The sequence below is a fragment of the Haliaeetus albicilla genome, chromosome 8, assembly GCF_947461875.1.
Source record: "Haliaeetus albicilla chromosome 8, bHalAlb1.1, whole genome shotgun sequence".
In the NCBI taxonomy this organism is placed as follows: Eukaryota; Metazoa; Chordata; class Aves; order Accipitriformes; family Accipitridae; genus Haliaeetus; species Haliaeetus albicilla.
This window is the reverse complement of record NC_091490.1, coordinates 25990868-26016677: the sequence shown is the minus strand read 5'-3', so window position 1 is coordinate 26016677 and position 25810 is coordinate 25990868. Positions and strand designations below refer to the sequence as shown.

The following is a 25810-nucleotide window of genomic DNA, read 5'->3' as shown; positions in this document are numbered from 1 at the left end:
TTTGTAGATCAACATCATAATTTTCCCACATGAACAGGTAAGATTGTCAGATAGATGCAGTTTTATTTAATGCTTTCACACATCTAATTGTACTCTACATATGCAATCCGACTGAAGAATTCATTTGAGACTTGAAGTCATGATACCACAAGTATCAAAATGAACTCCAGCAGCACACATGGGGAAGCAGGGAAGCTAAAGCAATGAAAAAAAGGTATAAACACACTGTAGTACAGTACAACCAATTGCAGTGAAGTTTGCATTAGTTACTTCAAGCCAAACAGTTATAACATTTAACAATATTTTTAAACAATCATATGACAGTTTTCAGAATAACAAGAGATGCAGGCAGTTATATTTTTGCAATGACAAATCACATTAGCATCAGCTGCATGATGTGCAATGACCTGAAATGTACATGGAGTTTTGGCTACTGGCAGAAAAATTATCAGAACCAATACATACAATTCTAACTCATACATGATCAAAAACCACAACACCAAATTATAAAGAAAAAGTTTTACAAATATAAAATTTGACCTAAAAGCTTAATCCTAAGCACACTGAAGTTAGCAAATTTTTCTGTAACTCTATTCACTGAACTCAAAACTAGCAATCCAATATATGTTTTTATTTGTCCACTTGGCTGAAACCATGGTTGAGACTACTATGAATATGCTTCAAGAGTCTGAAAGACTGAAGATAATCAATTTTAAATTCAAACATACTGTAAGATCTATAAATATGTACTTTGTAAAGGCACTTAAGGAAAAGAGATAAACAAAAGTTGAAATCTCTTGGACAACATAATGGGAATTCAGTGGCTGTTGAATTGGCACTTTCTATCAACAGGAATAAGCTTTTTTCCCTGGAACTTATCAATAATCAGTTACTAAAAAAACCAAACTGAGTAGAGAATACTGACTGACCTCTCCCAATGTTTAAAAAAAACCCAAAACACCCCCCCCCCCCCCCCAATAAAACAAAATACCCCAAACCAAACACGAATAAAAACAACCACAAAACTAAACAAAACCCAAAAGAACAGAACAGTCCCTCAGGTTGGGGTCTTACAGTTTTACAAGATTGTTTAATCCCCCTAACAAAAAGTTTTAAACACGACTATGAATTTAACTCAGTATAAATTCATCCTACGGTGCCAAAAAATGGTAGTCATGCCATTCATTAAATACTTGTTTCTGCTGTCTTCCTTGCACCATCATTTGTGTTCATGCAGCTGTGCATTAATTGCATTAATTGGATCAAGAAGCTGATCCTGCTGCAAACTTATTTTCTTGACAGGTTAGCTTTTGCTAGCAGTGTGGATTTATGACACATTAAATTGAAAGTGGAACTATAGCATTAGTGTTTTACCTTCACGCAAAATGTTGCACTGTTTAATTAAAAAAAATAATTAAAGAATTTAGGTCTTTGGGTGAATACTCACATTTGTTTCTCTCATAGGATTTGCATTGATTTGGCTTAAATCTGTTAAGACTGATTTAGTCTAAATCACAAAAGCAGATGGAAAAATAACAGTTTTTGAGAAAGCTTTGACTACATTGAAAATCAGTAGTTTAACCAGTGCAACCATACGTTCACTACATATTATTCAATGGAGGCCTGAAAACCAAAGCTATTCACTACAAAACTTGAAATCCCAATTCTGAAAGAAGATGCAGAGACTCTACCAGAAAAAGACGAGGTTACCACAAATCACCAGCTGATCAAGATCCACAGAGGACTACCTGCAACTAAAAATCATACGTACTCCTTCCTCTCTTATCTTCTACAGGAAACTAGCAGTAGAAGAAAGTGAAGGAAAACAAAAGCAATCTCTTAATACTGTTTTTATCTATCCAGAAGTAGAAAACAGGTAAATTTTATCAGTTGTATCATTAATCTGTGTATATGACACTTAGAATTTTCAGAAATGTTGAGATTTACTATTTATGGCAAAAAGGTTCACCACAGATTTGTAAGAAGATAGTAAAGCATTAATTTGGCAGGCTTGAGGATTATGCTGAGATTATTTTTCACTATTGATAAAGTTATGAATTTATCACAGGAGAAAATTATAAAATAATTAAAAAGTCTACTCATTAACTTTGTTTCACTGTTAGGTACATAACTTTGCTGCTTCTTGGCCAGAAATTAAAACTAAAGAAAAGCTTTTGCTAATGACTAGAATGATCTATTCTTCCCAGGTTTGTCTGGCCACCTCTCTAAATCAGCAGAAGAGGTATTGTTAATTTAAATTTACACCAGGTTCAAAGCCTGACCACACCTCAGAAACTCTGAAACTTAAATATCTAAAGGTGTTTGGCTAGCGCAGAAGGCAGATTGCAAAGTTTCTTAAATTTTAGAATGGAATCATCACCTTTTGAACTGCTAACTGTGTTGGTAATATGAAGAACCTAAATCACAAAACAGAGCCCCAACCTGAAAAGGATGGTAGAAGACAGAATAGAAGCACAATTAAACATTCCAATTCCCCTTCATGCTAAATTTACAAATACAAGCAGCAGTTAGGAGTTTAAAAACATCAAAGAAAGAAAATAAAACAATTGAATTCAGACACTGAGAATTAAGCTACAACTATAATATGAGCACAGAAAATGCTATACTTAATAAACATATAGAAGCATAATTTAAATTGCCCATAAAAATGAAAAACAATGTAATAATATTCCTTTAGTTAATACAAAAGCAGAATTCAATCCCCTCCCACCTTTTTTTAATTTAAGAAAATGTACTGATACTAATAACTAAACCCAGGCATAGCATGAAATGGAGGGAAAAAAAAAAAGAAGAAAATCACACTAATCAGTATTCAGATAAAAAATTATATACATATTTCAGCAATACCCAAACTTGGTATAGGAATTTAGATACAGTTATTTCACAGCTTTGCTGAGATATATGAAGTAGGGTCAATGCCATAAAGTAAAAGGACATGTCGCTGATTCTGTGCTATAAAAAGAGGAATGCAGAGACTGATGCAATATGGAGACAGATAATCAGGGTAAAACACCTGGATATCTGGAAATAAATACTAGAAAATGCTTGACAGGCACCACATCATAATTTAATAGAAACTCCTGTTAGAAACTCTGACCAACTTATTTGATGCAATTGATCCATCCAATGGATCTGCATTATAGTTTTCTTTGAAAAGCTAGCATTCAGTATGATCCGCAGTCAAGAAATACACGTTTTGGTTATAGTGTTTAATGTGCTTCTAAATCTCAGATGCTTGCATGTGTGCAATCACCATTAGCTTTAGCAAAAGTAAATGGAAATTTGGGAAATATTGTGAGGCATATAACAAAAAGAATAGCTGAGATTTCAGAGGAGTAAATTAGCCATCAGTTGAACAGACCAGTGTTTCCCAAACAAAACCTTGAGTTAAACAATCTGAATCAGTTGAAAGTATGTTGCTGCCTTCCTGCATGCAAAGTTCAGTAATTCAAATTCCTTAAATACTTCAAAATAGAGTTGACTGAATACTTCATATTCTAGACTTATTATCTAGAAGTAGATTCCATTTTATCATTGTATTTACTGAAACTTTAATGTTCAAATGAGATTTTGACTCATTATCAAGGTAGTTTTATCCTCATTTTTCTCATGTACTTCAATGTGAAGGATGGCTAACTTTCTAAAGGCTTTTTTTTTTTTAATAAACTGTAATCCGCAATAAATTTACTGTCAGAAGAGACATCTAGGGGTCACAAGTGGAGCCTGAGGTTTTGCCCGTGCTCAGATTTTATGCTAATTCAATGCCCTGGCATAGAATACCTTACTTGACAATGTAATTTATGCAGCTGAATCCCACACTGAGGCAAATAACATAACATGTACCTAGGATAATGGTATTAAAATTCAGTGTATACAAGAAAAGGCCTTAATTGCAAAGTTTTCCGTGATATAGCAACTGTAGCATGATTTGGCTGGCTGTTTTGCAAATGCATTTGTACATTGGCCAACAGAGCAGGGCTCTGACTGTGTTATAGCTTCACAATTCATATGAAAAACACCACAAATGCATACACCATTTTTACGTAAAAGTTTTATTCCACTGGGTCCATTTAGGGGATCAGAGTTACAGACTATACAAGTCTTTCAGCAGTTGATTCAAGAATGCTGACATTAAAGATAAATTACAAACTAAAAATTTTATCTTGCTATTGCCAATATAAAATGCAAACTATAATAAAAGTGAAAATAAATATTACTGAATTTTTACAAATACAGATAATTTTATGGCATTGCTCTGATACTAATGTTCTCTTTAATATAACCTCGTTTACCACATTAAGACTCTCATGCACTTTGGATTTTAAAAATTATTCTCAGCTTTCAGAATGACCTAAAAAACCTACACAAAACTTCCTAATATTATTTTCAGGAAAAAGAAAAATCACTAGAGGACAGAGGATCACATGTTATCTCCCTGCCCCCTGTTTACTATGTTTTATCTAAATTTGAGAAATGAACTTGTCAAGGACATCTTATTCTCCAGATTTCTATGCTATTACCACTATTTAACACAGATTAAATTTTCCATTATCAGGATATATGCATCAGGGTCACACTACTACTGTAAAAAATACCATTTTCTTTTGCTGAGTCACATATTTACTAATTAGCCTTCATCATTCCTTACATTTAAAAAGAAACCACAAGTGCAAGGACATACATTGCATTCATGCTTTTTGACACTGAACTTCTAATCTTGCCAGGTAACCCTCAGCTGCTTCAGAGTAGCATTGAAAGGGAGACAGCTGCTCACATGAAAACAGACCAGGAAGGGTACTGAAGGATTACAGCCTTGCAGTAGCTAAGAAATCTGCTCTGCTTTCAAATGCAGGGATAATACGAAAGAGTGTTCAAACCGATTATCAATTCCCCAATAATAATTATATCACAATAGGATAAGTGATCTCATTCTGAAGCAAGCAGTTTTACATACTCTGGAACTGAATCCTATCCTTCCGTATCTTGGTGGGTATAGTGCTACTTAATTAACTGAGCTGCTCAAACAAAAGGAAAAAAAATCCTGTTAGGAAAGGAATCAAACATAATCAGTTTTTATTGTATATATAATAAAACCTGTAATCAACTGGTATTTTGGATCATAGCCAGAGCAATGCTTCTCATGATGCCACATATAGATTTCTCTTTTGAGATGCATGCAATTCACAAGGAAAAAACATTAAAAATCATGAATAAAAATGTGGTGGTCTTTTTCATATCAGATCTGACTATAGTTTTAATTCATTTGAAAATATTCATTAATCTTAACAAATTCCTTAAGACTAACATAAACAGATGTTTCCCTATGAAAGATTTATTTGTCAAAAAGGACAACGGGGAATAAAAAGCGCAACTCTATTACTGTTACATTTAAATGGATATTTTCATGGAAACAATAAAACAAATAACAAAATGACTACATAGTAAAAGTTTGCTTTCTTTAACAAGCAGTTAAAAGTTCAATATCTGCAAATGTATATTTACCTATACATACTATATGCAAGTAGTTTTTGCTTACAGATAAATGCTTATTCTTGGTTAAAATATTTTAACTCCTACACTTACCTTTTGACCTCCTGCAGATTCTGCACTGTGATGCTCTTTTAGTTTTTGTTCCTGTTCCATTATGTCTTTCAAATGTTCATTTACCTAGGGACAAAATAGTTTCTTCAGTGGTCTGTTCTATGAAACAAATCATAGAAATTCTAAGTTTTCAAAAGGTGTATAAATCACTACCACCGAGTTAACTTAAAAGATTAAACAAATATTTCAGACTATAGCCATCAAGTATAATCAGCAAATGTCCATTTCAGATGCAGTCTGGGCTCACTAGTTGTTAGCTTTACATTGTACAAACTAACCCGTCCCTTATTATTATGCTTAATGACATTTGATTAACTGTATCCTTGTTACTTGATTTGATTATGCAGTGAAGGTAGATCACCAAGCAAGATGTATTCAGATACAAACAGAATACCTTGGTTATAAATTACACAGGAAGATGACAACTCTTAGAGAGCTGAAAACAGACCCTTGAGCAGCTGTCACGGCAACTCAACATGACATGTCATACGTAACGTATATTATAGTATTTTATTTAGACTTCCCATTTATTTAGTTCACATAACATGTTTAGCTTATTTCTTCAAACTTTGCTTTTTATTATCCATACACAGCAGATAAAGGAACAGTCTGAAGTAGACACAGTTTTGATATACCTACATACATATATATCCTACCCACCGATCTTTAATCGAATCATGTAGACTACAAAGAAAATCACAGCTTGCTTTTCCAGTACTCATACCTTGTTTATCCAGTACATGACAGCATCTTCAATGTCATAAGGTAGATCTGTAGCTTGGAAGAAGGACGAATACTGCTGAGTGCATGCAATCACTTTCTCAACACTGACCATCTCTACCGTATATGCCATCATAAGAGTATCAATCATGGCCAAGTGAGCACTCTACAAAGGGAAGCAGCAATACCTAATTAGTTTACACATCAAAAGAGCACTTATGTATCATTTCTGAACACAGCCACATACATGTAGCATTTACAGTTTTGGTCTCTGCAAGTTTTCTGTCTCGTTGTCAGTTTTTGAATGAAAGACAGATAAAGAAAAACCACACATAACAGATTTGAGAATGCAATACAAAGCACAAGGACATTAATTAAAAAAAAAATTTACTGCAGATTAAAGTAACTTCTGTAATAAAACTAACACCAAAAATAAAGACCTGAAAATGGAAAGAATAAGCAATTTTAATGATTCAAACACTACATCACCTTTAATAGAGCTAAAAGACATCTTTTAACTTTGTTACCCTAGCAAAAACAAAAGCCCCTGCCTGATCAGTGTTATTTGTACTGGAAATAAAAGTTGAGACTGCCTGGTAAACAACCTTCATCATCATGAAAATGCTGCATTAATAAGTGGAAGTTTATCTATTTTTAAAGTCATAATCCAGGAAGAACACACTAATCTTAAGTAAAAAACCAACATGATAGAAATATTTTTGTTCTAGTAAACTAATTATCTTATGCAGATGCGGCTATATATGTACAACTAGGTTTAAAATAAGCATATACTGATAAATAAAATATAGCTTCTGTTAAAAGTGGAGGTATGTTTCTCCTGGTGTTGTTATGAATTGAAAGACAATGGCTATTGCAGTTTGCAATAATTAAAAAACAAACAAATGAACACACACACACATCCCAACATAAAAAAAGAGGATGACAACCAGGATTTACATTAGATTCTTGTGACTGAATAAGAAAATGATAGCAGTTTGCAGAGGCAGTGCTACAGCTAAACAGATTTGTTTCTGCTTCATGGTAAGAACACCAACAGCTTTCTAAGTATTAAGCAGCATTTCCCATGAACAAGAACAAATTCCAAAGACAGTATTTTTTAAAACATTGCCTTTAAACACAGCTCATGATGCAAACAAAGATTCCAAACACTTGTTAACACCATCGGTTCAATTCTATACAAAAATATTCATGTAAACATCTCAAGGTAGCTATAACAGCCATGGGAACAGCAATGAACAATGTGAGTCACACAGCAATATGCTATCTAATCTTTATAGTTAAAGGTCATACACGCACATCATTTATTCCAAAATTCTCAGCAGGAAAGAGATGGAACAGATCCAGACTCAGTGCTGCCCTTAGTGTAACCACCAATGAAAGTGATGCTGCTGCCCTCAGAAGCAAGCAGCAGCACATACCCATTTTATTTTAATGCAGTTAAGTTGCTTTGTTTGACCAAAAAAAAAAAAAAAAAAAAAAGGCAAGCTATACTTGCTTTATCTTCTAAAGACAGTCACAAAACTGTTCCTGACAGCCAACCTTCCTGGGACACGCCTGTTCTCTTTGGACGCTGGATGTGACCCTAGAGCCCCTCTGTCTGCCACATACTCCATGATGCTCCTAGCATAAGTAGTGCAGCTAGGATAGGAACTAGCACCTCTTCGCTCCTGCCACTTACTCAGAATTAACTCCTTTTACCATATTCATCTGCCTTATGAATTTATTTACAGACCTTCAGTGGACAACTACTGATACAAGCTCTTAAGTGTGAATGAAGGAAAGAGCTAGGGAGCTGAATTCTTGCCAGCCAAAGTATTTAAGAAGGAAAAAGACAGAGCGTATTGCCCATGACCAGCCTCCTGAGGAAGCTGCACTCCAGTGTGAAATACAGCATTTCTATACATAGATATAAAGACTCCTTTGTTGGCCTAGCAATGCAGCACACAGGAGGAGTTTGGACATAGTATCACATTAACTACTACTAACGTCCCAAAACCTTGTGAGGGATTGCAGAGCCTAGGTCAGACATACAAATCCATGCTGTTCTGCAGGAGTTTCCAGCTCAGATTGCAGAAGGGTAGTTCAACAAATGCAAAACAGGAAGGAAGATGGGAAGACTTGGATTGTCTCTGACATCCAGGAGTCATTGCTCTAACGGTCTTTCCTTGCTATATCTTTGTTGCCTAGTCTGAATGGCACCTGGGTTAAAACCTTGTACTGCTTCCAGACCCCCCCCCCCAAATGGAATGGACGTATTAAAAGAGCAAGAAAATGATGGGTTTGCTTTTTAAGAGGAGGTAGTGCACAAAACACATTTTCCAGCCAGACATAAGAGAGGCCTCATGCGGAGTGCTACCACTAGAGCTGTGCTAAGAGTCATCTGTGCTGATCCAGAGCTGCTCAGACTGCCTGCTGCACAAGAGGACTGTTTTCATGCCCTGTCTGCAGGGAGGACACAGCCTTCCAGTTGAGGTCTGACAACCAAGGAAGCCCCAAGCAGGTTTGGAAGCAGAATCTTCCCCAGCTGTTGATCCATGACTAGTTCAATGGCTACTGTGCCTGTGCTCCGAGAACAGCCTGCAAGAAAAGCAATCACTGGCAACTCTCCAACAGGGAATTTAGGAGCCTTCGCCTCCCATGCAGGATCGTCAGTTTCTCTGTAAAACTTGATCATGCCTATGAAGTGGATTGCCAGTGGACTGAGAAAGCCATGAAAGTGTTGCTAGAACTGCCAATATGCTTAATACATTATAAATACATTAAGGAAAATTAAATTATTTACAACTAGCTAGCTAAGTCACATTTTCAATGTTTCTAGCAAATTATTAATGAACTGCAAACTACTTAAGCAAACAGAGGGAAAAATGAAAGGAATGACCTTAGATAATACTCTGTACTATCAAAACCAAGTGTAATAAGCTTTTACCCACACTGACTGGATCCATATCACAACTCTATTTTATACAAGCTATCAAATACAAGCGTCTTCAGAGTCTCAAAAGTGACTCCAAATTATTTTCTTTATAATCCAGGTAGGACACTAAAAAGGAGATTTTTTTAAAACATACTAAATAAAAAAAGGAATTCAAGTCAACTTGCATCTCTTATCGTGAGAAACAAACTAGAAAATTTCTATTTTTCCCAGTTAACAAAAAATCAACTTTATTTTATATATAATTTCTTCACTACAAATAAAAAAAATTAAAACTATTAACATACATGGATTTTTCCCCCAGTAAATTGCAAGCAACCAAAGAAACACATAAGATAACTTATATCTAAAGTATTTGTTTTGTTCTTTTTTAAAAAGGGGGTACAGAAAGGAAGAGAAAACCATTTAATTCCACATACCTCTCTAATGTTTTTTTTCCACTTTCAGACAAGCTGCATTCTTTTACATCTTTTAATTCACTATGCTCAATAAGAAAGACTAAATTAAAAACCGCACTACAAAAATAGTATTCTACTGCTCTAAATACAGGGTTTATCAGCATAACTGCTGAAGGTCTCTAAAAAACAATTTTTAAAAACTTCTACTGATAGTAAATAAAGTTCCATTTTTTGTACATCTCTCACTGAACATCATATTCTAGGTACAGCTAAAAAAGCAAATGGGGGAAGTCACTTTTACTAGTTGGATCTGCCATTATGACTGAATTATGACACAAGGAAGCAACCCTTCATATCTGAGGGGGAAATATAGACAGCACTCTGAGCCAGGCAGAAACTAGGATCAGCTGCTCAGCAATGACTCTTCTCTGGACAAGCCTGTAATACAATGCCTGAAGGAACTCCCCAGGAGCTGCTGATGACTGGTACCAAGACAGTACTCTAAATGCTGCTACTTCCTTCAAGATGTCAGCAAATCCAGAAGAACTGCAGCATATTTGAGTAAGGACAAATGATTTTGAAAAAAACCCATTTCTTTAGAGGAAATAATAATAATAAAAAAAATCAGTAACACAGAATTAAACAGAGTAGAATACAAAACCGTTAGAGAAAGATCTTTAAAAAATAATCAAGATCAACACAGCAGCAGTGTACAACACAGGAAGTAATACACTATCACAAAACTGTTATGCAGAGGTTTGGTTTAAACCAATTCAAAAAATCTTTTCATTCTTTCATTTCACTACAATGGTGCAAAGTACTGAAGTCTTAGATGGCACGCTACAAAATATTAAAAGAATACAGAAGGCTAGATTCTTAGAGGTATTTTATTTTCTAAGACACAAACACAGTTTTGTCTTTCCCAGCTACACCCTGCACAGAACACAAGAGTTGTAACTTACTAATCTTTACAATCTCAGGTAATTACTAGTTAGTTTCTGCCCTGTAATGCAAGTTGCACAGCTTTATTTTCTACTGCTGCATAGTTCAGTAAGAAGCTTACTGAACTGTAGAAGAAAAAGTATTCTGAGCATGACTGCTAATGCTTTCTCTGTCTGCCTAATCTTTGATTATGGAGCTCCACCTCCTTTGGAGAACTGCAAACAACTTCATTAAAAAGTGTACTAAGCAAAAGATGTATATGATACTGTACACACAGCTACTCATGGAAAAATACCACGTTATAGACAACTCTTATATTATTACCCAATACTAAGGATATTTCTCATATTCCGTTAAAGGATATTCAAGTCAGGAGTTCTCTTTTGACCTGCCCCTTTAGGAAAATCATAGACAAAACCATTTTCCACTATGGTGCTTTAAGAAAGGGACAGAAAGAAAACAGAGGATAAAATTGTTATCCTCACGCTAAAATAAATAAATAAATACTCTTTCCCCCGAGTTTTATTGAAAAAAAGAGTCCCCTGTCTCACTATGTTTTGGAGAAGAGATTTGATCTTTGACAGAATACGGCTTTTGTAAACAGGAATATATATTTCTGTTCTTACTGAAGTTGGTCATGCTTCAAGAATTTTTTTCAAGAATTTTGTGAAGGAATTTGGTCATATTTTGAAAAAAATCATCTTCAAACTATAGTTCTTACTTGCACAATAAACACATATATTTATAACTAAATTCCCTAAAGATTTTGCCTACACCGGATCAGGCACTTGAGCAAAGAACAGAAGAGATCAGCTCTCTACAATTAGCTGAGAGAATATTTATATCACCTTTGTATCAATAGTTATACATGCAACCAACTGTTTCTACCTGCTGAAAACAGATGTTTTGGATCCAGATACTTCTCACAATACAGTAAGAAACAGTAACTTGAGCCAGATACTTCAGTTAACAGTAAGGTACAGATTAAATTCCATGGGCTTGATGAACCTTACTCTGAAGATATTACATACAAGTAAGCACTAAGATTCCAAATGTATGTTCTGTGTATTCCTAAAAATAATTGATCTATTAATGCTAATTGTAAGTAACATTTCTTAAATTAAAACTGAAACTCCCATTAATGTTCTGCCAGTATATACTAGTTCTTAATTCAATGTTACATTTCCTTGTATGATTATTACCATGGATTGACTGTTATCAAGACAGAGCAAAAATAACCAGAAAGAAACAAAGCAAGAAAGAGAATAACTAAGACAAAGTCATCCCCACAAAATCAGTCACTGAATTCATAACTGCTAGAAGGTATCGATCACATGGAGTAACCATTATAGGACACATACTTAAGGAGCAAAGACAGGTAAAAACAGAGTTGCTGATATGCAGAGTAAAAGAAAGACAGGATCAGCAGGCAAGCAAGGGATTAAACATAGATGACAACTGCAGCAAAAAAGTGTGCCTACAGCACTGTGAGTATCTCTTTCTGTACCATGCTAACCGACTTCTCTGAATCCAGCTTTCTTGCAGACTCTGCAAACAATGCAGTTTGAGGAACCTGAGTAGCTTTAGCCTCCAGACACCCTCTCCCAAAGACCCTCCCCTAGATAATCCAAATCTCAAATGAATCTGCTAGCATAATGAGATACCACCTAAATTCCAAGTCTCAACTAAGAGTGGAAAATTGCAGAATTCTGGCTCAGGGAAAGCACAGGCCAAGGCTCGATACCACCAGAGATGAGGATGTAATTTATGAGCAGAGCCAATAGGCGATAACTCTATTAGAAACTTCAAAGCTATTGCTTCATTTCGCCAACATTCATAAAGTAAAACGAAGAGAATTCTGATACTACGAAGGAAACAACAGTTTTAAAGTATTTCAATCAACAAAATGGAGCAGTCTGAAGTAGTCAGTTCTGCCCCGTTTGATGATTTTTGGACCCAGTTCTTCTCTAGCCTCACACAGTACTTATGCCTACCACAATTCTGACATAACCCCAGTTGTCTAGTTATTCTTGTCCTGCAACGGAACGATCATGTTGGATTACCTCCTCACTGCATTTTCATGAAGAACAAGCGCTTGACTGTGAGAAGATGCTTGTTCAGCAAGAACAGGCATTACTGAGTCATGCTAAACACATCATAGCAGGTCCTGCAAGGCAGAGGGAATGGTTTTTACTTTCAATATTTATCATAACCTTCTGTATTTGGTTATCTTTTTAAATTTAGTAGTCAACTATATGAATATATATAAAACATCTTTATTTCACTGAATGTAATTCACTTCTAAAAAAAGGATTTGTTAAGTACAGATACTTGCCAAGTTAAGCATTTTGATAGCACTTCTAAGTTCTTCTACCTAATATTTCCTCATTATGCTTGTTCAGGAACTTAATGATTTGATCTATTAACTCAAGCCTAACTAAATACTTAAAGATTCCCAGATTCTTTCTGAATCACTTAACCAAGTGAGACCTCGCCCCACTCCAGGTCATAGTGAAACAAGATACCTGCACAACATGCACTGGCATCAAGACCTAGCAAGTGGTGCTCATCACATTATTTTTGTCATATTTTATAGTTTCACACTATCTACTTCGATTTTTTTTTTTTCCTAATATACTTAGCAATTACTCCATAAGTTGCCTGTAGCCTATTTACTGGAAGAATCAGGTGCCTAATGGTAAAAACCACAAAGGCACTTCAGTGCCTTTATGTCAAGTACTCCACGTTTCAAAAATAAAACATCTGTAGTTGGATAGGTTAAACTAAAACAACGAATTAATGCAAGATAACTGATAACAAGATAGCTATACACGTTTCGATGAATAAACAGCACCAGCCTCAAATTTCCCAGAATATTTTGTGTTTGCAGATAATTAAGGATTTTCCTAGATCACGCTGTAAAAACCTGTCCAGATAAACCAGAAACAAAAATCTCTTACAAAAACTTATATTCTGTTACATACATGCACTGTCTCCTTTCTCTTATGTTCTGGACATTTAAATCAAGAACAAGCAGTAATTATATAAAATGCCATCTGAATTTCTTCTGTCACAACTATCCCCATCAATCTTTGAATACAGGAGTGGGAAAAAGAGAAACAGGGCTTCGGTTATAAACCGACTATACCCACATATTAATACAAAGTAGTTCCTTCTTCCTGACTCACTCATTAAAAGTAGTGGTTTAACTTCCCTGGCAGCTCAGCTAAAATGCCTTCAAAGGCAGTTATCACTGGGAAGTATCCAAGCCTGTTCATCTCTGAACATCTGCTGAAGGAAGACAGCCTTAGGAACGCCAAAGAACTACCACTTCCTCATGGAGATGCAGGAGCAGTGACAAGACAAGCTGGGCTGCTACAGAATTTGGGGTGAAGAGTTCATGCTTGGGTGATGTGCTTTAAGAGAGGAAGTTAGAAAGAGAAAGAGACAAAAGAGGCTGAGGTCCCAAAACAAACATATATGTAGGACTGGAGTACTAATTCATGGAGATGAGAGTGGAAGAGGAAACAGAGGCACATCTTCTCCAGTGCATGACTTAGTCTGGCACTGTGCCACAGCATGCTACAAGTCCCACTGACAAAGCCACTCAGAGCCACTGCTCTCAGTATGTTATCAGAGCAGACTAGTTTTGAAACATTGCAACACAGACTTCTAGTTAATCCTTTTCACAGTTAAACATTGATAGCCATTTCTGAATGGCAGCTTTTGTTGCTCAGGTAACTGATATAACATGCTCTCTGACTAACGCACATTTCTGTTTTGCCTTTTTCTTAATACAAAACTAGTTACTTACTCTCATGCTTTATCTGACAATCCTTATAAGGCTTAAAGCATTGAATGAATGTAAAAGACCCATCTGGTAGAAGTCATGCCATTAACTTGATATTACAACAATAAATCATTAAGACTTTGCCTAAAGTAATACAGAGGATGAAATTTTACATAATTTTCAACATTTAACACATCTTCTACTGCCCAGTGGCTGTGGGTTCTGATGAGCTAAGTTCTAATAATGAGCTCTTCCATACACAATACTAATGAGAGTGAGAAAAAAATGATGCTTTAATTACAGTGATGAATAATACAGTATACTGTTTGTTCAATTACTATGTTTGACACAGAGATTGGAAGGTTGATTACTCACTGCAATTTAGGATGAGTCTAAGTTTGAGATAGAATGTAAGAAGTTTCTCATTTTCTACAATTCATTGTAGAGGAACTCAAATAGTATTTGAAAGAAAGAACTTATAAACCTAGAAAAAAAAAAAAACTTAGACCAACCCCCTTCCCAAAGCAGGTCCAACTAGCTCAGGTTTCCCAAGGACTTCTCCAGTCAAATTTTTTAATATCAACAAGGATGAAGAATCTACAACTGCTTTAGGCAACCACCTAATGTCTTCCATCATGTTCAAGTTAGCTGGTATCCTTCTCAATACAAAATCCCAGCCTCATGGTAAATATATGGCTAAACTAAAATGTAGAGAAAGTCTCTGTAGCTCTCATTTGCTTCAAATACTGAGCTCTCACTATATTTATATCAAGCTTTTTTTTTTCTTAAAGGTAAACACAGAACACTGCTTTCCCACAAGAGGAAGGACAAAGTTAGCTGTGGTTCCTTCATTTCTCAAACCAAAGAAGGATCAAAGTAGGGCCAAATTATCAATGGAAATCTCCAACTGAATTCCAGGATTGTTGCTAAAAAAACTGCAACTCATCTAAAGCCCAGCTGAACACTGCCATGCTGCTCCGTTACAAAATAAATCTAGAATACCTTCAATAAAAATGTAAAAAGATGCATACTTTAATCCAGTGTAATTCAGCCAACCACATAAAACCTAAGTTGTTACAGGACAGTGTAAGAAATTGAAAACAAACAGGATGCTACCTTTCAGAAGGGGGAAAAAGCATGAATTTTTGCACAAAGAGCCCATATAAAATATTCTTACGTTTTTAACTGAGGCAGCTCCATATAGTTTTCCTTCTGCTTTTCTATATATACCTTTACATGTCATCTTTTAATGTTTCATTTACTAACATTATGATGAGATAGCTGCATCTGCACAGTTCTGGGACTGGCTTTCCAGGGTAAGATTTTAACTCCTACATTCTACTCAATTTCCTGAGGAAATGTGCCTCCCAGCTGGAACTCGTATGAGATTCTTGGCAAAGTACAACATTGGAAATACAGACCTAAATTACTCAGGGAAGGCATTTTAAGAACAACTTTTAATTATAAAGAAGAGATTTAGATTTTTGTTGCAAAACTCATCTTTGTTTTTGAGAGGTGACCATCCTTCCTGGTCCAAATTTATATTTTTATCATCTGTTGGGGAAATGCGTACCTTCTAGCATCTTAGACAAAACAAAAAAAATCTAGTGTTAAAGCCAATGCCTCTGACATGTAAGCATCTAAGACCTAGGGACAACTTCGTTCTGTCACATGTCAAATATCACCGTATTTTTATAAAGCTGCTGTTCAAGAACCTATGAAATGTTTCTGTGATTTTTGTTAAACTGATGTACAAAAATCTATTTTTAGGACAGAAACATGAGAATCTTTCTTAGGCTTAGCTTTGTCGATCTAGGAAAATATTGGCTAAAGAAACTAAAACGTTACATCTGGTCATTTCAACATACTATCTTCAAAAAGAAGAAAACTAGCTTCAATTTTTATATAAAAACATAATATGAAATCTTCCTGCATTTGCATATGAACAAGCTCCTAATTTCCTTGCTGTTTCTTTATAAACCATAAAAAGAGCAGAGGAATAAGGTCATCACACTCATTACTATAATGGCAATTACATTAATAATAGGAGTTATTTGACCCTTTCCTCAAAGGTTTATAGGAATATCACATTTATGGACCATAACACAGCACAGTAAGACATGAGAGGGAAATAGACCTCATCAAACATTTTCTTCTAAATTAACAGCCAAGGTTAAAAGAAATTTCCCCGTCTCCTACTTCAATGAACTCTATCAGCAGCATTAAAGACATTAAAAGAGACACAGAAAATTATACTGATCACAAGAAACCTGTTTCTCTGTGGCTGTTAATGTAGTAAAACCTTTTAAGTGACAAGCTGCTGACTAATAGCATTACTAAATCAGACAGCTGACCAACATTTTTTCATCTATTTATTAAAGGATTGTGACAGGCCAGCCACAACAGTGGCTGCTAAACAAGGGCATGGTCCACAGCGATGTTATAGCACAAGTAGGAAAGGTGCATTATGGTTGTTTTGATAAACACATTCAAAAGCCTTTCCACTTGTTTGGTTAATCTGGACTACACACCAAGCTTTAAGACAGATCTTGAACCTCTAAAGTAGGGCTTCTTCAGAGAAAGACTTATACATATGCACACACAGGCATAGAACAATTATTTTACTATAAACTTTATGATCTGTTTTTTCATCTTCACAACTAACTCTGGACTCGGGTATATAATTTATACCCAAGAAAGAGCATTTGCATGCCTTCGCAGAGATCCTGCTGTATCAATAATTCTTTTTAATAGATTACATGCACCGAGGGATGTCCACTTCATCCACTGCTGTATATTTTTGCAGGACATCTTGTTGTAGTCCCCATCACTATAAGCTTCTGCCAAGCATAGGGCCATACAGGCTATGTCTGTATCAGGAACTACTGCAGATCAACAGGAGCAGATTAGTAGACAGAAGGGGTTGTTGTCGTGGTTTAACCCCAGCCAGCAACTAAGCATCACACAGCCGCTCACTCACTCCTCCCCATCCAGTGGGATGGGGGAGAAAATCGGGGGAAAAAAAAAGTAGAACTCGCAGGTTGAGATAAGAACGGTTTAATAGAACAGAGAAGAAGAAACTAATAATGATAATACTAATAAAATGACAACAGTAGTAATAAAAGGATTGGAATGTACAAATGATGCGCAGGGCAGTTGCTCACCACCTGCCAACTGACACCCAGCTAGTCCCCGAGTGGCGATTCCCTGCCCCCACTCCCCAGTTCCTATACTAGATGTGACGTCCCATGGTATGGAATACCCTGTTGGCCACTTTGGGTCAGCTGCCCTGGCTCTGTCCTGTGCCAACTTCTTGCGCCCCTCCAGCTTTCTCGCTGGCTGGGCATGAGAAGCTGAAAAATCCTTGACTATAGTCTAAACACTACTGAGCAACAACTGAAAACATCAGTGTTATCAACATTCTTCACATACTGAACTCAAAACATAGCACCGTACCAGCTACTAGGAAGACAATTAACTCTATCCCAGCTGAAACCAGGACAGTTGTGCTGAAGATGGGATACCTACGACATAGACTTCTGTTGTCAACCATCACTCCACTTTGAAAATAATCTGGCATTTAAACAGCATACTAGTAAAGCAGTGGATTATCCTTCTATCAGCTTTTCACAAAAATGGTAAAGTCAATGAAATAGTAACTAAAGCTTTTCTTAAAAGTTACTTTAAAGGCATGAAAAATAGTTACAGATGAGATACCATCTTCAGTAAATACATTTTCTTTACAAGAAAAATTTCTTTCTAAAAATGAAAAGGGTAACTAGCTTGTGGCCTAGACATAGAAAAGACTAGAATGTTCTTTTCCAAAGAACTAAAGATAGAACAGGAGACCATTGTGAACTAGAGACTACTTCTCAGTTAACTGGCAACCAAGGTAAAACCATGCCCATTCTCATCCTTCACAAGTATCTGTTTGTGAACTGCTACTTTTTATGGCATGAAAATGAATCAAAAAGTATCACTCCACCTCCCTTTGGTAATGAAATAACCACCAGTTCACTTCGTAAGTCTATTTAAAGACTAAAACAACAAAACACACGATCATGTTCTCATTCCTCATGCCTTTTTGGTTCATAATATTATTCCAGGAGGTGTTGCACAATTAGTAGCTCTCAAAACAGTAAAGTCAGTTGCAGCTATAACATAGTCACATTGTGGTAAACAACTATTTTCTTTGGCACAATATCACTCCTCCTTTTCTCCCCAACTAAGACAAGCTGAGTAAGAGGGCAAGGTGATAAATAAAACAAAATAGAAAACAGCTGAACAGAAAAACACAATACAGAAACATGAAAAATGGTAACTCCTATCCTTTCATTTTCAAAATAACACATTTCAGTGACTTAAGATGGCGATTACTAGAATGTAAGTATTTGCTGTGCTTCCAAGAACAGCAGTAAATACCAATAGTATTATTTGAAACCTCTGCTACAAGCACAAGCTATGTCAGCACATGCTGTCCAGAAACCACACAAGCCCTTCGCATAATGATGAAATCTTTGCTTTGGCAAAAGGAATTATCCCCATATATGAACCTCAACTATTAAATCACCTTGTTAACTGGGAAGAGGAGGGGAAATGAAAGGATGCAAAGCACAGGAACGGAAAGTATTTTATAGCTGTCCTTAAATGACAGATTCAGAGACCAACAGCTGTAAACATTAAGTCCCATCAGCAGTGCCACATACTGCCATGGAAGGATCAGTGTAGGCCCCGTGCAAACGATAGGTAAGAGTGTAGTGTGTTTAAAAGCATGCGACTCCTGGCAAGAGTCAGGTAGTTTGATTGATTAGCTACACTGTTTTGTCAGTCAAAAGGGTATAACCTTTGCTGGGCAGTTTGGGTGCTGAACATTTGGAGGAACTGAAAAGAGGTTTGCTTGGAAGAGTTGCAGAATAAGGTAGTGTGAATAGTAAGGACTGCAGAAGAATGACATCAAGCCAGGCCAAAATCTCTGGAGAGGTACTGCTGCAAGAATTCATTGATTTTTTTTTGACTGGACTAAATAAAGCAAAGAAAAGTAGAAATTGTTTCCTGATTTTTTTTTTTTAAATTTCTGAATGCCTTATTTTGCTCTGCGTTTTAAGTCTGTTTGTGATTTGTTTGTTTTTTTTCCATACCTCCTTCTCATTGAAATTATAGATTGACTGACATCTCTTCTTTCTTTTCAAGCATCCAAACTCTGTAATCCCATAATCCTTAAGTGGGAAAGGATGATTACTGAGAAACTTGTCTGAACTATGTGAGACATTACTAGACATTTTCGCAAACAATTTAAAATCATTGGCTTCAAGTATATTTTATCAGAATTGAAGGCAGTACCTGTAACTTATGTTACCTAAATACCCAAAGGAAAATTATACCAAACCTAAAAAGCTGGCTGTCTGCATAGGCAGGTCAATCTGTAGTATTTCAAAAAGTAAAAATCAATATTGTGATAGTACAAGATGGAATGGACACTATTAGAAAAGCTGGTACATAATTCTCACTAAAGAATAAACATCACAGCACACTTATTGGTCACAGGTAACAGGCTATATACATTACAGTGTCTACCTAATCATCTAAAACATATGATAAATCCAAGTCAGCAAGCAATTTTGCCAAAGAAAATTCTTGCAGTACATGTTATAGATATAAAAGACTGGGCAGAAAAACTTAATCTGTATTAAAAATTAAAACTTGTCAGTATTTTAAAATGTACTTTAAAACAGTTTAGATAATTTTCAGTTTGCTTAGTAATGTTAATTACTCTGCCATATAGGAGGTATAACAGTAAGCTGAACTGTTGTTGCTCAGTTGCTTTCTCATTTCTTATATTTTACACTATTATAAACAACAGTGATGATTTTTATTTGCTTATTTCCTATACTTTTCCTTAGCTGGCAAAACTGATTAGTCTTATAGCCATTAAGTAGTACAAACCCACTCCCCAAATACCATACACTTGCATGCCAAGTGATATAGATTTTGATGTTAATCAGTCCTTTGGTGCATTTGGCATTTGCAGCATTTTTATAGTAATCACAATTACAGGAAACATCACAAGAAAGTGCTAAAATTACCCAGATTTTTTTAAGTTGTTATTAAATACTAATTCGACGCAGAACAAGACAACAGATGATGTTACTCTCCAGAATACTTGATTTATTTGTTCGCCTCATCTCTTCACTGCTCCAGATTACAAAGGTTACTCATTATAATTGCTTCTTTACTGCCATCCTCTTAGGTAATTTCCACTTGAATTATAACATTTTGCAGTATTATCAGTCATACATTCTACGTTATGAGAAACGTGACTACAAAGTGAACTATCATGTACCTCTGACACAGGATTTCCCCCTACCATTCTTAACAGTATCTATAGTATCTATCTATCTATATCTGTTAAGAATATATTTCAAAAAAAGAACTTCTTTACCATCTTTCCTCTCCTTACATCCAGGCATAATCAAAACCTGCCAAAACATTCAAATAGTAGATTGTAATAGATTTAACCAGCATTAAAGCTAAACACGCCATTTGTAATTTTTTTCAAATCATTCCTAATGTGGACATACAGCTCACTGCATCCATCCTCAAACACCGAATAGTTGCTATTTTGAGACGTATTACTTAAGAGCTATGACAAAAAGTCTTTTCCAAGTTATATGTTGGATACTTAAGCACACATACCAAGCAAGCAAAGAGGCACTATAGAGCCCCAAGAAACAACACAGGCCTTAAACAGTGAGAATGAATCAGTTATTCAAACAGCATTATCCCTTTGGGATGTGAATGAGACAGGCTGTCATTTTTAGAGACTAACATCACGCTTTTGCCAGAGTCCCAAGACTACAAATGAAAACGTCACTCTGGCTCTTCCTAGCTTTCCAGTATTTGGCATTGTCACTAATTTTTTATCTTTTTTTGTGCACAGTAAGATATAGAGATAATATGCCCAATTTCTTTTTTACAGATACTGGTGTCTATATTTAAAAAAATGTTTGTTTTTAAACAGATTATTTTTATAGAGTAATCAATCATTACAAACACCAGTTGTTTACTGTTCCAGACATTTGCCTAACAAGTCTTGTTCAGCTGTTTATAAACTTGGGACCTTTTGAAAACTTGCCTTTACACCCTGGTATTTCAACAAGACACTGGATGAAACAACTTAAACTCTCTATTAATTATTGCTAATGAATGTACTGCCAAGATATAGTAGTGAATGTATTCATATTTGCAAATATACTGCTATATAATTACGGTAAAATATGCTGCTTGATGAGATAAAGACAAACAATTCTTTCACAAAAATAAATAAATAATAATAAATAAATATATATAGGCCTGATTTTATAGTCTTCTCATTCAGACTCCAGATTTTATTGTCTATTTGATTAATTTAATAAACATTTCACCGATGTGAAAGCAGCCCTACCTTAAGCACTATCTACTGCATATTGAAATTTACAACAATCTAATCCAGGGAAAAACAAGTGACCTACTAAACTTTCAAATTTCACCTCAAAATACCATTTAGCTTTCAATATATAATCAGGTTCGAATTGCTTATGCAAATGCAGCTAACTGCATCCTCTGAAAAGGCATCTGAAATATGTAAAATATTGCTAAAGCAGTTTCTGTAAACATATAACAGTCTACCGTGACATGCTTTTTCACAGCAGCAAGTACGAAAGTTAACCTTTGAGACTGAATACTGGACTTGAAGTTAAACAATTCATAACCAAAACTAAGGTTTATAATTACAGGAATAAAAAAAACTTCCACTCAAAGTGCATATATCTTGATGGCTCCAACAAGTTAGATTACTTTCAATGTACAGGGAAAAGGTAAGATTTTTAAATGTGAGAAAGGAAGGGTATAATTTTTTGTATAATCAGTTTGTGACATCAATTCTAGAGAAAAGCCTAAGCCATTTTTTCTCCTTTACCCCCCACTACATTAGGGAACAGTCATTCCAATACTGTTATAAAAACTAACCTTCTGAAAAATTCTAAAACTAAGAGAAACCTACTTGAAATATTTGCCAAATCACTAATTAATATCTAGTAGCATCTATCACATGCAACATCATTATCATGATGTCGAAACAAAACTCATCCTGAACCTTGCAGCTCACACGCAAAGACTGAGACAAAAGCAGCAAGGATAAGTTTTTTTGTATTAACTATATATTGTATTAAATTTAAACGGATTTTAGATAAAGAAATAACCTAAATTCACCTAAGGGTGAAATAGTTCTTTCAAAGAAAAATGTTACAGTTTGGTATGGAAAGAAGAAAAAACAAGTGAAAACGTGGGATAGATGTTATAAAAGAAGTATAGCCTCAAGATCTAAGAATTGTAGATGAAGCTCTTGGAAATCTCTTCCGCTAAAAATACTGTAGAAAACAGTGATTAGCATGTATTTACAAATACATTGTGACTACATTTTAAGCAAGAAGTAAAACTTAATCATCAATTTCAGTTGGAATAAAACTGGACAAGTTCATAAAAGGAAATAACCTGTTATGTCGTTTTAGTAAATACTATCTACATAAAAACATGTAGCCTTTTAAACTGAAAATTGAGTGGCAGTTTTAAAGCCTAGATGCATTGTACAACTTTGCACAATTGTCAAAATATTTGTCATATTAAAATGCCAGGCAAAGTACAATTCTGTTCTTATTTTTAAATTAGTTCTTCTAATAGTAGATCTTACTTGAGAAGTTTGGTAATATCCATTTCAGGTCAAATATAGGTAAAATCTGTGATACACTTTCATTTATATTTTCAAGTAACTCAAGTATCTTTATAGATTTACATAACATTATTTTTTCTTAGGGAAAATGTACAACCTGAGACAGTATTTATCACATTTGCAGGCTTCAGACAATGTTTCGTGAAAAAAGCTAACTCACTCCCCACTTGAAGATTATTTTTTTTTTTTCTTTTACTCAAGCAATACTTCAAGATTAAATTCTCTGAAAGCCTCTGACACTCTCAACAAATATTCCCATTTGGAAGTGTCAGTTATTCTGTAACTAGAAGTATTCCAATCAATCTTTCCTGCATAAAAACCTGGTATTCTAATGAAGAGGGCTTAGAGAAGAGCAAATTGTGACGCTCATACGTTACAATGCTGCTGGCACCGCAATGAAAGAAACTCCTGAAGATACTTAACTGCCAAATTTGTAAAGAAAAGCAATTTTCTGGTTCTGTAGGTCCTGTACTTTGCCAATTAAAAAAAAAAAAAAGGAAAATAAAAAAAGGTTTCCTCCCCCTCATATAGTGCACAGCAATGAATGCTTTTCAAAGAAAGGCATTTCCCTGAGCTGTGCACCACAGAACTTCATTTTCACCTTGTTACTTCCCAAAGCTAACCTTTGCTTAAACATTTATCACTGAATTACATTTGAACTTAGTGTAATACGAGTAACTGGTACCAGTTATGAATTTAATGTATAAATAATCTAACATTAAGTAATAACTTTTAAAAGTTCAATTCTTATAATCCATAAGTTTCTTTAGTATTTTCCTGTTTTAACCAAAATCCATTATTTTGCCCCCAGAAATTATGACAATAAGGTAAGAGATAATGGCATGTCTAGCTGCCAACAGATTAGCAATGTATTACTTTAAATCTGTAAAGTACCATGTACACTTATGCCATTGCAAGAAGCAGAGAGAGGAGGAGAGGTGGGAGTTATGCCGTGGGAGAAAAAAATTTATCATCCTTCTGGAAAAAGATATTCCTGGCAATAGGCTTTGTCACACTATGCCTACACACCGATCTGGAGGTCTCTGCTTTATTGGGGTTGTCACAGATTGATGATGCCCTTTAGGTAATATAACTGAAGCACTTTCAGGAAGCATCTCCAAGCACTTGGCTCTGGTTATCTTTTGCTAACAAAAGGGAGCAAACTGGAAAAGAACTTAAGTTGCTCTATGATAACAAAGCTTTGTGGATTGATGGACTGTGTGCTCTGGTTTCAGGAGTAATTTCACTTCTCCCACCCAGCCATCACTAAGTGTCCCGAAAGATCTAGTTCCCATCCTGAGCCCTCTTATCTCTCCCATTTTTCCCCCAGACCTACATCCTGAGTGCGTTCTTGAACTATTCTCAGTATGTGCTGGCTCAGGAAGGAAGCTCATCAGAGTCCATAGCTATTTGGTCTGCACTTCAGTCTTTCCCTTGGTAAAGGAGTGAATTTGGCTTACTTTCCTCTAGTCCAGCAGCTATCTGCAATATGCTCGTAAGAACTTGTACAAGAACGAATTTGTAAAATAAATACCCAGTGCAAGATAGATATAGGCCATCCATAAATGGAACAAAAGACAAAACCAGAATATCATTTGACTAGGATTAAACTTGGAAATTTAGATCATATTTTAAATTCTTTTCAAAGAAGGGTTGGCAAAGGTACAGAAGCAATGCAAAGAAAGAGAAATCAGTAGTGTATGCCTTCAGGAAAACTTAAAGGCAAATTTAGTCAGTGGTTATACTGGAAGAATGGTATTTTTCCAGATAAAATAACTAGCAGAAAAAAAATAATCTAGAAAACTACAATTTGGATAAGACAACAAAATGGACGATACAGTAAAAAATGTATTTTAAAATATGAAAAGAGTCTTGCATGATTTTAACTTTAATTTAGTCATCAAGATGGTAGCTAAGATGAATATTATCTAAAAATAATGATGAACCAAGAGCTTCATACAAGAAAAAGTGATATAACTGGCAGGAGAGACATGCAGTTATCACCCCAGTGAATGTAGTACCTTTTTAAATGACAATGAGTGCTGGTATTCTTTCGTGCTGCTGTCCAAGGTTTCAGCCCTAAACAGACAGCTAGTAACTAATTTCTTTTATGACTGAGGACACTCATTGTGTTTAAGGATAAGAAATAATGGCCTACAGAGAAACATCTCAATCTATTGTGAGTATAGATGGTGACCTGCAAGCTGATACTAGTATCTTTCACTTTTTTCACTGAAGTTCTGCCTTCTAAAAAGTGTTTTAATTATTGATAGCCTTTGGATTATCTGCAAGTCTGCCAATTTCATGCATAACCGACATCTTCATCTCAGAGTCTAGAGCAAATAAATAAAGAAAAAATATAATTTAAAAATTACGAAAGATTTAGAGGAGCTCTCTGTACATATTAAGCTATTCTTTCCATAACTCTAAGAACACTGGGGACATTCCAAAAGGCTAGAAGAAATGAAACAATGGTTTGTGGGTTTGGTTTTTGTTGGGGTTTTTTTTGGGGGGGGGGGGGGGGGGTGTTGAGCCGACAGTACAAATAATTTTAAAGGCCCCACATCCTTCTTCTGATCTCATGCAAAATAATTTCAGAGTCAACAAGCAGCTGGATTTAT

The 25810-nt window shown here is 35.3% G+C and overlaps 1 protein-coding gene across 5 annotated transcripts in view; it reads right to left on the bottom strand.

Annotated features, from left to right (window-relative positions):
• The window catches only part of CAMSAP2 (calmodulin regulated spectrin associated protein family member 2), a 91506-nt gene that overhangs the window by 39702 nt on the left and 25994 nt on the right, over nt 1–25810 (bottom strand). For 4 of the 5 annotated variants that reach the window (XM_069789390.1, XM_069789392.1, XM_069789393.1 and 1 more), the window contains exons 3-4: nt 6347–6508; nt 5605–5688 (exon numbers count right to left, since the gene is read on the bottom strand). In XM_069789390.1, coding sequence (XP_069645491.1) covers nt 5605–5688; nt 6347–6508 — 246 coding nt within the window. Of the gene's footprint in view, nt 1–1447; nt 1650–5604; nt 5689–6346; nt 6509–25810 lie in introns of those variants that run through there. The other variant, XM_069789394.1, reaches the window with a different exon arrangement.